The sequence below is a fragment of the Dermacentor albipictus genome, chromosome 10 (assembly GCF_038994185.2).
Source record: "Dermacentor albipictus isolate Rhodes 1998 colony chromosome 10, USDA_Dalb.pri_finalv2, whole genome shotgun sequence".
NCBI classification, from domain to species: Eukaryota; Metazoa; Arthropoda; class Arachnida; order Ixodida; family Ixodidae; genus Dermacentor; species Dermacentor albipictus.
Genome location: NC_091830.1, coordinates 2,629,329 through 2,641,586, shown reverse-complemented (window position 1 = coordinate 2,641,586; position 12,258 = coordinate 2,629,329). Strand labels below are relative to the sequence as shown.

The 12,258-nt window shown below is 48.8% G+C and overlaps 1 protein-coding gene across 1 annotated transcript; it reads right to left on the bottom strand.

Moving 5' to 3' along the window:
• Nucleotides 1–495: 495 nt before the first annotated feature.
• On the bottom strand, nt 496–10,606 carry LOC135911958 (uncharacterized). The gene is made up of 2 exons (XM_065444318.1): nt 8,234–10,606; nt 496–2,859 (listed from the first exon to the last, which is right to left on the bottom strand). Exons 1-2 carry the CDS (start codon nt 10,413–10,415, stop codon nt 869–871), a joined length of 4,173 nt encoding a protein of 1,390 aa, XP_065300390.1. The 5' UTR covers nt 10,416–10,606; the 3' UTR covers nt 496–868.
• Nucleotides 10,607–12,258: the final 1,652 nt, after the last annotated feature.

Sequence of the window (12,258 nt, the reverse complement as noted above, 5' to 3'; positions counted from 1 at the left end):
AGATGATGAAGTTTTTTATCTCTCCCTCGATCAATCTATAGCGTTCTGAACAAAGCCTGCAGTGCCGCTGTTTTGGGCAGCGCCCTCCACCGTTTGAATACCAAAATGCAACTTTTCTTCTAACCCGACAAGCAAATTAAACAGGCGCATATGCTTGATGAATCTTGATGCAAAGATTAATGTTGACGCAAAGCACCAGGGTATGTTATTTTTTAAAAAAACGAGAGACGCATACCTAACCAAATGAGCCTTTTATGTGCCAGAATGTCGTCACTGTGTAGCTACGTTGTTGTTGTGTAGACATTTCAACGTATTCGGGCCCATTGGGACATCTACTATTCTGAGCTGCCCCTGTTACCCTGACGCAGCATCAGAGCAGCATCAGATCGACGTAGCGAACGTGCACGACAATGCAGCTCTTAAGCGGATCTATTCATGACTTCCCTTGGTGCACATGCACTACTAGGACACTGCTAATGTTCAACTGTAGTTAAGCCAGAACACTGCCCAGCATATGCACTGAGAAATGAAAAGCATTTACACTGATGTATCTAAAGTTCCGAAAACAGCGTCCATGTAAAAGCATTTCTTAACGGATACTAGCAACTAGACATCAACAAAAAAATCATTTCGATGATATAGAGACGCGTTGGGGCTGCCGAGCGAAAACGTAAAGTGAATGGTGCTAGAACAGCAGAAACTGCCAGATTCGCAGCAAGTAATGCCACAGTCGATGTCAGCCGCTAAACCACTCCAACAGCGAAAACCTACAGTCGCAAAGGCGCAAACGTAATACTACTATGCACACTTTACGCGCGTCGCGCCTGATGGCGCTCAGACGGCCGAACGCTAGAACGGTACGCGGGGTTCACATTTCACCACACCTCGTGCTGCTCTTGGTTGCACATCGGTAGGTCACTGCGAATTCGGCTATATTCATCAACGGCAGAACGCAATGCTTCATGCCGCTCGTGGTGTCGTCGCCTGGTAATGCGCAGCTGAGCATGCAGAAGCGCTCGAAGAAGACCTGCTTCAGCTGCTCTCCATAACTTGACGCCTCTATGGAAGACATGCTCTGTTCTGTGTAGTTCTCGAGGCTACTGAGTGCCGCACGCACTGCCAGCTCCCACATGAAGACTTCAGTGGCATCATGCTGGGCTGGATCAACGCTTCCTGTGCCCGGCAGGCGCAGGTACCGCTGTATCCGACACCGGGCGTTTTCGTTGGCTGCGCGCAAGTCCAGCAGCGAACGTCTGCCAGCCTCCCTAACCAATTCGAGGGCGAGTAGAACTCCCAGTGTTGCGAAGTTATGGAACTGTTCCTCGCGGTACACGTAGAAGACGGGTGGGAAGAGCAACAGAAACGGCACGCTGATGGTCAGATCATCCGTGTTGTAAGTGGGTTTCAAAATGGCCTCTCCCTTGAAATCGATCATGCTGTCCTCGTCCATCACCTGGTTGACGCTGCGTTTGGCCTGAGCCGCTAACGTCTGCAGGAAGTACTGTGGCATGTGATACCCAACGACGAGCTGAGGATATCTGTAAAGGCTTTCATTCATAATTTTGGCACTGCTGATGGGTCGTAGCTCGGTTTTGTTTATGAGGGCCACCATTGCGACCTTGGTCACTTTGGAGCCTTCTATTCGTTCGAGGTGGGCGATGACTTCCTGCTTAACGCCTTCGAACAGGTTACTGAGGTATCTCACCTGCACCTGCAAGCCCGCCGCGTCCATCATCAGTTTCACCCACAGGTGGCGGAATGCGCCGCGAGACGCGTGCATACACACGTGCAATTTGGACAACATGTGGGTAACGTAGCTGTACCGATATCGGAGAACCTGACCAACCATAAGTACGTTGATGTACAGGGCCCTTATCTCGGTAGGATACTCTTCGAGAGTCGGGAACAGATTCCTGTAATCGGTGGTCTCGTGAGTCTGAACGATGCAATCGTTCTCGAGACTCATATTCGCCGAAACGTATTGGTTAATCTCGCTCAGCCAAGTTGAGGTATCAACACCCCTTGCGATAGATTCGAGGTTTTGGCAAAGCATGCTTTTCTTGACTGGTTCTTTTCTTTTCTGGTGTATGGAAAATGCAATGTCCTTCACTTGAGCTGCGGCGTCGGTTACGTACTGAAACTCCGGGAGCTCGTCGATTATTTCTCTAAGCAAGGACATAATTGCGCGGGTATCACTGCGGTTCAGTGAAAATAAACTAATGATACACCCATCGACCGAAAGAAAGAGTCCAGCTTTGTCGGGTTTATCCGGGCGGCGACCAACTCTCACGTCCACAATGGTTTGGAGACCATAGACTAAACTCTTTTTTATCACGGCCTGCATTATGCGCGACCAGTTCCATTGCCGGAGTACAAGATAGTCATCGCCCAGCTCGTAGCGAATTAGCGACATCCATCCCGACACGGTGTCGCTGAAGCTTGGGTCTGACATGCACACCTTGAGAAAGGCCACGAACTGGTCCAGGTCGTTCCGGATAAAGGATGGCATCGGGCTCCTCGAGATCCTCCCGATGACGAAGTTGTAGGCGTAGTCGACGACGCTTCTTACAAACGTTGTGTTCTCGCGACCCATACTCCATTCGTAGCAGACACGCTCGTAAAAGTTCTCGCACGGGTCTTTCTCCGGATTGCTTTTGTTGGGCAGCAGCCAGAGCCCGAGCCGGTCGCACCATTCGCCGTGGCAAGACTGTAACCTGATAATCTGGGCATCCGAGTCACGGACGTACATCGGCCGCGCAACGCCGTACAGGATCAGGACCACGAGCACGAGGGCGATCACAGTGGAGGCCCCTTCGCAAGCAAACCGGCACTCCTCGAGCCACATGTCGCCCTCGTCTACTGCGGGTTGCAGAGGTGGAAAAGAATAAATATGAACTTCCCACCACAAAACCACGTTACATCTCATACGTACGACGCACATTTAAGCTACAGAATTCCTGCATTGATGGTCCAAGCATACCCGTAAAGCTAAAATATATAAGTACTGTATAAGTGTCACCCACTACTGGCTGCAGCGACGTGCCGCGTTCTCGGCAAACTTAGCTGAACAGAAAGACGCTTGGTGATTATGCGCTCCGTGCATTCATGTGTGTGATAGTCACATGCATTCCCTGATGTAATTTAGGAGTTATAGATTAAGGTGTTTGAGCATGCTAGGTCAAAATCACCAAAGATAGGGAACATGTGCAGATTATATTGTATTCTCGAGAACACTTTTGCCGCAAAGGCATAGCTTGTGCAAAATTACTCGATGTAGTATAATGAGACAATTATAATATTATGCTAATTCACTTTATAACTGAATAAACTAGACGATTATTTACCGATGCAACACTGGAAGCCCGTTACCCGAGAAGTTTAGTCATTTGCAAACATACGATGTCTTGTCGCTGGTAATTTCCGCAGCATATTGAATTCTGGACTGTTTCCTCTGAAATACGCGAAATTAGACCCTTTAACTTGGGCACCCGCGACCACACACGTAAGCAGCGAGCGAGGCCGTGCGCACTTACCGAACCGCGCGCGCATGAAACGGCAATATTTGGCCGGACGCAAAACTTGAGAAGGGAATTGCTTACTTGCACGGGCAGGTACCGGTAGTGTGCTACTCAGCACCGCTATATCCCAGCTTCTGAAACTGTGTAGCGAATATCGGCCGCCACGAAGTCAAACCCCAAGCCGGAGTCATATCTTCGGCAAAAGCCGTATCAAAACATTCAGTGCTCTTCCACTCTGTCAAGAAGGATGCCCAGCGAAGCTGTGAATGTGAGCCCCTTAGTGGCGAACTGCACCTCCGCCACGGGTCTGCCCGGCGTCGCACAATCTTCGGGATCGGCCCACGTTTAGGGAGTGCTTAACGCCTGCTTCACCTCCACCGCGGATAGACCTGGTATTGCACTATCTTCGGGGTCGGCCCACGTATGGGGGGTGCTTAACGCCTGCTTCACCTCCGCTGGGGGTCGGCCCTTCATTGCACTATTTTCGGGATCGGCCCACATATGAAAAAGTGTTGGTCCATCTTCACAGAGACGAGATCCGCCAGAACCTAGCCAGAAACAGCTTCGCTGTAAAAATGCGCTCTCGTGTACGCGCGAGAACATCCCGCAAAGTCCGGAAAGCCCGCAGAGCGCGCAGCGGACGCTATGCAGCTTTTGAAAGCTGCGGGCGCACACAAAAGACCATGCCTGCTCTCCTGCGTACTGCTCATTAGACAGTACACTCGTCATCATCGTCAGCCTGGTTACGCCCACTGCAGGGCAAAGGCCTCTCCCATATTTCTCCAACAACCCCGGTCATGTACTAATTGTGGTCATGCCGTCCCTGCAAACTTCTTCATCTCATCCGCCCACCTAACTTTCTGCCACCCCCTGCTACGCTTCCCTTCCCTTGGAATCCAGTCCGTAACCCTTAATGACCATCGGTTATCTTCCCTCCTCATTACATGTCCTGCCGATGCCCATTTCTTTTTCTTGATTTCAACTAAGATGTCATTAACTCGCGTTTGTCCCCTCATCCAATCTGCTCTTTTCTTATCCCTTAACGTTACACCTATCATTCTTCTTTCCATAGCTCGTTGCGTCGTCCTCAATTTGAGCAGGACCCTTTTCGTAACCCTCCAGGTTTATGCCCCGTAGGTGAGTACTGGTAAGACACAGTTATTATACACTTTTCTCTTGAGGGATAATGGCAACCTGCTGCTCATGATCTGAGAATGCCTGCCAAACGCACCCCAGCCCATTCTTATTCTTCTGATTATTTCTGTCTCATGATCCGGATCCGCAGTCACTACTTGCCCTAAGTAGATGTATTCCCTTACGACTTCCAGTGCCTGTCTGGCTATTGTAAATTGCTGTTCTCTTCCGAGACTGCTAAACATTACTTTAGTTTTCTGCAGATTAATTTTTAGACCCACTCTTCTGCTTTGCCTCTCCAGGTCAGTGAGCATGCATTGCAGTTGGTCCCCTGAGTTACTAAGCAAGGCAATATCATCAGCGAATCGCAAGTTACTAAGGTATTCTCCATTAAATTTATCCCCATTTCTTCCCTATCCAGGTCTCTGAATACCTCCTGTAAACACGCTGTGAATAGCATTGGAGAGATCGTATCTCCCTGCCTGACGCCTTTCTTTATTGGGATTTTGTTGCTTTCTTTATGGAGGACTACGGTGACTGTGGAGCCGCTATAGATGTCTATCAGTATTTTTACATACGGCTCGTCTACACCCTGATTCCGTAATGCCTCCATGACTGCTGAGGTTTCGACAGAGTCAAATGCTTTCTCGTAATCAATGAAAGCTATATATAAGGGTTGGTTATATTCCGCACATTTCTCTATCACCTGATTGATAGTGTGAATGTGATCTATTGTTGAGTAGCCTTTACGGAATCCTGCCTGGTCCTTTGCTTGACAGAAGTCTAAGATGTTCCTGATTCTATTTGCGATTACCTTAGTAAATAGTTTGTAGGTAACGGACAGTAAGCTGATCGGTCTATAATTTCTCAAGTCTTTGGCGTCCCCTTTCTTATGGATTAGGATCATGTTAGCGTTTTTCCAAGATTCCGGTACGCTCGACGTCATGAGGCATTGCGCATACAGGGTGGCCAGTTTCTCTAGAACAGTCTGCCCACCATCCTTCAACAAATCTGCTGTTACCTGATCCTCCCCAGCTGCCTTCCCCCTTTGCATATCCCGCAAGGCTTTCTTTACTTCTTCCGGCGTTACCTGTGGGATTTCGAATTCCTCTAGACTATTTTCTCTTCCATTATCGTCGTGGGTGGCACTGGTACTGTATAAATCTCTATAGAACTCCTCAGCCACTTGAACTATCTCATCCATATTAGTAATGATATTGCCGGCTTTGTCTCTTAACGCATACATCTGATTCTTGCCAATTCCTAGTTTCTTCTTCACTGTTTTTAGGCTTCCTCCGTTCCTGAGAGCATGTTCAATTCTATGCATATTATACTTCCTTATGTCAGCTGTCTTACGCTTGTTGATTAACTTCGAAAGTTCTGCCAGTTCTATTCTAGCTGTAGGGTTAGAGGCTTTCATACATTGGCGTTTCTTGATCAGGTCTTTCGTCTCCTGCGATAGTATACTGGTATCCTGCCTAACGGAGTTACCACTCACTTCCATTGCACACTCCTTAATGATGCCCACAAGATTGTCGTTCATTGCTTCAACATTAAGGTCCTCTTCCTGAGTTAAAGCCGAATACCTGTTATGTAGCTTGATCTGGAATTCCTCTATTTTCCCTCTTACCGCTAACTCATTGGTCGGCTTCTTATGTACCAGTTTCTTCCGTTCCCTTTTCAGGTCTAGGCTAATTCGAGTTCTTACCATCCTGTGGTGACTGCAGCTCACCTTGCTGAGCACGTCCACATCTTGTATGATGCCAGGGTTAGTGCAGAGACTGGGATACATAGCGCAGAAAATTAGAGAAGGACAAGCAGAACACAGGACGAACGTTAGCGTGGTTGAACGTTAGCGCTCGTCCTGTGTTCTGCTTGTCCCTGTGTAATTTTTTGCGCTATGTATCCCAGTCTGAATGCATCCCACCAACACGCCCAAACTTCTTCCCTGCTTGGTGCAGAGTATGAAGTCTATTTCATTTCTAGTCTCGCCGTTCGGGCTCCTCCACGTCCACTTTCGGCTATCCCGCTTGCGGAAGAAGGTATTCATTATCCTCATATTATTCTGTTCCGCAAACTCTACTTAGCACCCTCGTAAACAGTGCACTTAGTACACTCGTAAACAAATTTAAACCCTTTGGGTCGTATCTTGCCACACAACGATAATCGTCATCTGTCCACTTTTAGGCAAAGTTACGCCCTCTGGGGTGTATCTCTCCCACACAACAATAATCGCCACCTGCCTTGCTTGCGTTTTCTTTCTTGAAAACGCCGCGCCCTGTACTTTTCTGCCAGGAATGCTATGTCATGCTCATAACGCGCATTCCGTTCGTTACTGGGAGGTACCGGGCTCGCCGCGTTAAAGGCAGGAAATGCGGGCAAGACAGATGACGATTATTGTTGTGGCAAAACGGTGTAATTTTGCTGAGGTGTGTTGACCGCATTTCCTTTCTTTAACGCTGCGAGCCCGGAACTTTCAATTCACGAACGGCATATCAAAATTACAAGAGCATTCTCGACAGGAAAGTAGCGAGCGCAGCGTTTTCAAGAAAGGAAACGCAGCAAGACAAATGACGACTATCGTTGTGTGGCAGATATGCACCTCAAAGCGTGTATATTTAAGAGTGCACTCTAAAAAAAAGTTTACACCCTTTGGGGCTTATCTTGTCCCCAAACAATAATCGTCACCTGCCTTTCTTACGTTTCCTCTCTTGAAAACTGGGCGCTCAGTACTTTCCTGTCGAATTCTGTGTCAAGCCGATAACGCGCAAGCCGTTCGTGACTAGGAGGTACCGCGCTCGCAGTGTTAAAGAAAGGAAATGCGGGCAAGACAGATGACGATTATTGTTGTGTGGCAAATATAAACCTCAAGGGGTGTACATTTGTTTAAGAGTGTAGGCAGTTTTAGTTGGGCGTCCGCAACCACCCACGTACGCTGCGCGCGAGGTTGTGCACGCGTAGCGCAGCGCGCGATACGGCAATAGTTGGGCGGACGCAAAAGTGGAGAAGGGGATTGCTGAATAGCACGTGTAGGAAACAGTAGTGTGCTACTCAGTGCCACCATATCCCACCTTCTGAAACTGTGTAGCCAATATCAGAAGTCAAATCCCAAGCCGGAGTCATATCTTCAGCAAGAGCGATATCAAAAAATGCACTCTCGTGGACACACAAGAACACGCGAGAATGGCCCGCAAAGCCAGTTGAGCCCGCAGTACACGCTACTCAGCTTTTGAAAAGTTGCGGGTGCACGTAAGATACCGTCCGTGCTCCTGCGTACTGCGCATGTGCACTGACGCCTCCGCGGGTTTTCTGCGTAGGCAGAGCTGCTGCAGACGCCCAACTAAATCTGTCTATTAACTACCGTAACGCAATTCACGCCCCTAGCAGAGCCCCATTAGTGACGCGAATGATTACGGCCCACTTGTCGGCCGAGCATGAAGCAAATGAGGTAGTTGGGTATTGATAAGGACGCTCGCTTCGTCATCGCCCGACGATGACGGGCGAAATTGCTGCTTGACATCAACTCGGTATGCGGTCTATCGTTCGCCATGAGTGCAAAGTGCCGCTGCGCAAAAACTTACGTTTGATAGATTGTGCTTCTTCCTGAGAGTCCTCGTTTGAAACAAGTGGAGATGGAGAAATTGCCGTGTGCTCCGCCAGAATCTTTACAGCCTTTGCGCGCAGCGACGGGTCCCGCTTTTCGCCATTCAAGACTTCGCTTGTCGCCTTTGTGCCTTCTAGATCCTTAGCACTGTCGTTCACCGCTGGCAGCTTCTGGGCTCCAGTTGACGCGTCCACGTTAGGAACAGACACTTCGAGGTTTTCGACAACTTGCTTCCCCGCAAGTAACACCTTCAGTGTGCCGAAGTTACCGCCGGCTGACTCGAAGCCTGTCTGAACACTCCTCTTTGCTGCTGTGCTCCTGGAGCTCTTCTGAGCCATCGTGTAGGAGACGTCATCTGTTACAGGATGAGAGCGCCTTTTATCGGCAACCAGATCTCCTTGTCGCGATTTCTCGCCTCCCTTTTCGTCTTTGTCTCGCACCTTCGTGATCACAGACGTTATTCGCGTGCCCTCGTCCCGAAGTGCCGTTGTTTTGGCATTTCCCACTGCTCGTGGTTCCTTTGTTAATTTCTTTGGAGGCATAGTTTCCCCCGCATCATTGGCCATCTTTAACCACGTAGTAACCGGTGCTGTGGCGCCGTTCATGTTTTCAGAGTGTGTTTTCAGCTTTTCCAAATCTACATCGCTTGTTTTATTTGGAAATACAGGCGGCTGCTCCCTCGATTCTATCTCACTTCGCTCAAGAACCTTCTGCTCAGACGACGAAAATCTGGTGCCTCGCAAGCTGTCGTTCACCGACTCGTCGTGTCGCACATCAGGGGCGCAGCACGTTGACCTGCGCTTCAGTTTTTCTCTCCAGGATGGGACAACACTGCCGCCAGGCTGATTGCCTTGCCCTGTACATTTAGAAGCAGCGCTATCCTTGGTGCTGTTGACAAGCTGTGGCACTTCTTGAACTGTAAAGCTATTCGGTGGTCGTTCCAAAACTCGTTTAGCCTTGCTGGGCGTTGCCTCTGTTTTGGCTCGGCTATCAAGCAACAAAGAGGCAGGTTTAGCGACATCAGGAGGAGACAGTGAAGTCATGGCTGTGAAGCATGGCGTGTCAGTTATGGCGCTCAATCCATTTTCTCCTGCGGTGGAAAACTTCGTTTGCCTTTGGCGATCATTAGCTTGGTTTGGTTTCTGTACCGATAGGCTTCTTGGCGCACAGAGTGGTTTGGCAGTTGGAGACAGGCTGGATCGCTTTAAAGGGATAGGCTGGACGCTTCTGTCATGCTGTTCAGCTGGTGTCGCCACTGACCATTCATTTATTGGACCTTCTAATCCGCTTACAGCATCTTTCGTCATCAGTAATGTCGATTTTCTCGGAAGTACAGCGTCCTTTTGTTGTTTAGCTCTTCTCCCGAACAAGGGGGGACTTGTCACGCCGGTCTTCTTTAGCAGCGTTTTTTCGCTGCTCTTAGCCTCCAACGAAGTGTCAAGCGTTCTTTTTTCAACAAGATCCGTCCGGTCATTGAGTTCTGTGCGCGAAGGGCTTTTCATATCTTCTAGAGGCACAGAAGGTTGTACTCTTGGTGAAACATGTTTTCTTTGGACTGGTACCGGTAGTCTAGAAGCAGCGTCGCTGGAGTGATTAGCCTCATGGACATTGCGACGTAGCCTCCGTGTGGACCTCGGATTCGGTATGGCAGACGTCATTCGCCTCTTGTCATGCAGGGCTTCCTCGGGGCATCTCATGTGCTGCTGCTGTGCCACCCTTGAATTGCTATCAGGTGCGTCGTAATCGGGAGCTGTGCATTGCTGCCACCTGTCATCCCTTGATCTCCGGCTCGAATCTCTGTGCTGCTCAGCAACGTTCGAGGTGCCCTTGTATTGCAGCCGCGTCTCTCGAGTCTTGATGCCCCCCTTTCCATTGCGACGCATTGCATGAGGCCTCCGAGCGTCGTGGATTATTCTGGAGAACTGTGAGTGCTCCATCGTCGAGCTTCGTCGTTCACCCGAGTTCATCGTGTGGCTGCTGGGTGAGCTCGCGAAGGAACGCTCGGGATCCTCGACCTTAGGAGCAGAGCCTGAGCTACCACGACTTCTCTCTTCCGCTCCTCCACTGTACCTCGTGCTCTGCTGCGCAGGTCCTGAACCGAAGGTCCCCGCCGGAAATACCGGCCACACTTCGGCGGCGCGTGCCCTCGACCCGTCCATGGTCGCGTTCGTGGAAAGTCCATCAACACTTCCGAGGTCGGCAGTTCGTGAGAAGAGACGAAAAGCAGGAACGTTCTTGCAAGGCTTGGTTGATTCGTGAGGCTTACTTGCTTGCTTTATCCTTCTCTTGTGGTGCTTACCCTTGATGCAGCTATCCAGCTGACGTTCTTCTTTTTCTTTCTTTTGCTTTGTTCCTGCTTATAGCATGGCGCCCACCCACTACGGGAGATCGGCCAAGGAACTGGCGGGTATGTGAAGGTGTGGCAAGAAAAAGTTGAAGAGAGCATACCAATAAGAGATCGATTTCACTCGTCTTCTTTACCTTCTCTCATAACCAGGAATTTCGGACATTTCCTCTGTGCCCATCTGTCGAGCTTCACCACAATGCAACAGCGTAACTCAATGGGCAGCATTTTTAAACGTGATATTTCAAAAGCCCGCCCGAATTTCAACAACTTTCAGTTAGGAACGTCGAGACGGTGCGCCCTTCTAATGACATGCGTATTTACAGCACTTATTCGTAACTTTCCTGCTGCGTTATAGTGGTGTTTCAATTTTGACCAAGCTAGAGAAATTTTAATGGCAGAAAGGTGGAGAGGTCGGCCTGAGTGAAGTGGCAATAGTGGTAATAATAATAATAATATTTGGGGTTTTACGTGCCAAAACCACTTTCTGATTATGAGGCACCAAAGCACTTCACCAAAGCACTTCTATATCTTCACTTCTATCTTCACCAAAGCACTTCTATAATGCAGCAAAGGCGTTCCGACTAAATGCCATAAACACGCATGCTAATACTTGAAGAAAAGAGCGCTACTAAGACGCGGACTAAAAGAGGAACATGTACGATGGACAAGGCGCTACTTCCGACTAAATGCTTTTTGAATAAACAGGATTTTATATATAGATACAACCTGGAATAGCACCACCGTGACATCACGACCTCCCTATCTGATTAGAAAATCTATCTCTTTTTCGGTAAGCGTCACTGACGGGCAGCTTATGCACGTGCCATCGGCCTTTGCAATGTAGAAAGCTTCTCATATTTCCCGTTCCAATCTATCTCTAGAACGTGCCAGAAACCTCGTGTCACGAAGATACGGATGGCAATTGGGACGTTGACAGTGTTCAGCCAGATGGTCCCCCGCATTGTTATTTACGGCCCAATTGTGCTCAAGCGCCCTTTCATTGAAACGCAGTGCGGTTTGACCGATATAAACCTCTTGACAACTTAGGGGTATGTCACATACGACGTTACTTTTGCAAGCCGTGTACTGCGCTGCATGTTTCTTAGAGCATGGTTCGTGTTTTGCTTTTGTCAGCATACGGCTTATCTTGGCCAACTTACACGGCGCACTGAAGAAAAGGCCTTTGCGCAACCTTCTTGAGGTTGTGGGACACCCTGTGCCAATAAGGAATCACGTGTAATCTCTTCCTATCAACTGGCTTTTCTTTTCTGGTCCTCAATCTAACTCTAATGAACACGCATGTCTGTTTCGAATACCAGCCGAAGTTGAACAAGCAGCTAATTTTATACGACAGTGCCCATTCCAAGCTAGTAAAAAGAGCTGTTGCAATGACTTGTCTAAAGGAAGTTTTAAATAAATCTTGCAACCACAAAGTAGGAAGCAGCTATAATAATCAGGTTCCAAGGCTACGCCTTGCCGATTTCCCTTCCCATTTGGTTTCTAGCGTCAGCGATAAGCTTCTTAATTCAAAAGATCAAACAGGCAAGAGAGGGCATTCGCTCAGAAAAGTCAGTTGATAGAAAGAGATTACATGTGATTCCTTATTGGCACAGTGTGTCCCACAACCTCAAGAAGATTGCGCAAAGGCACCGTGT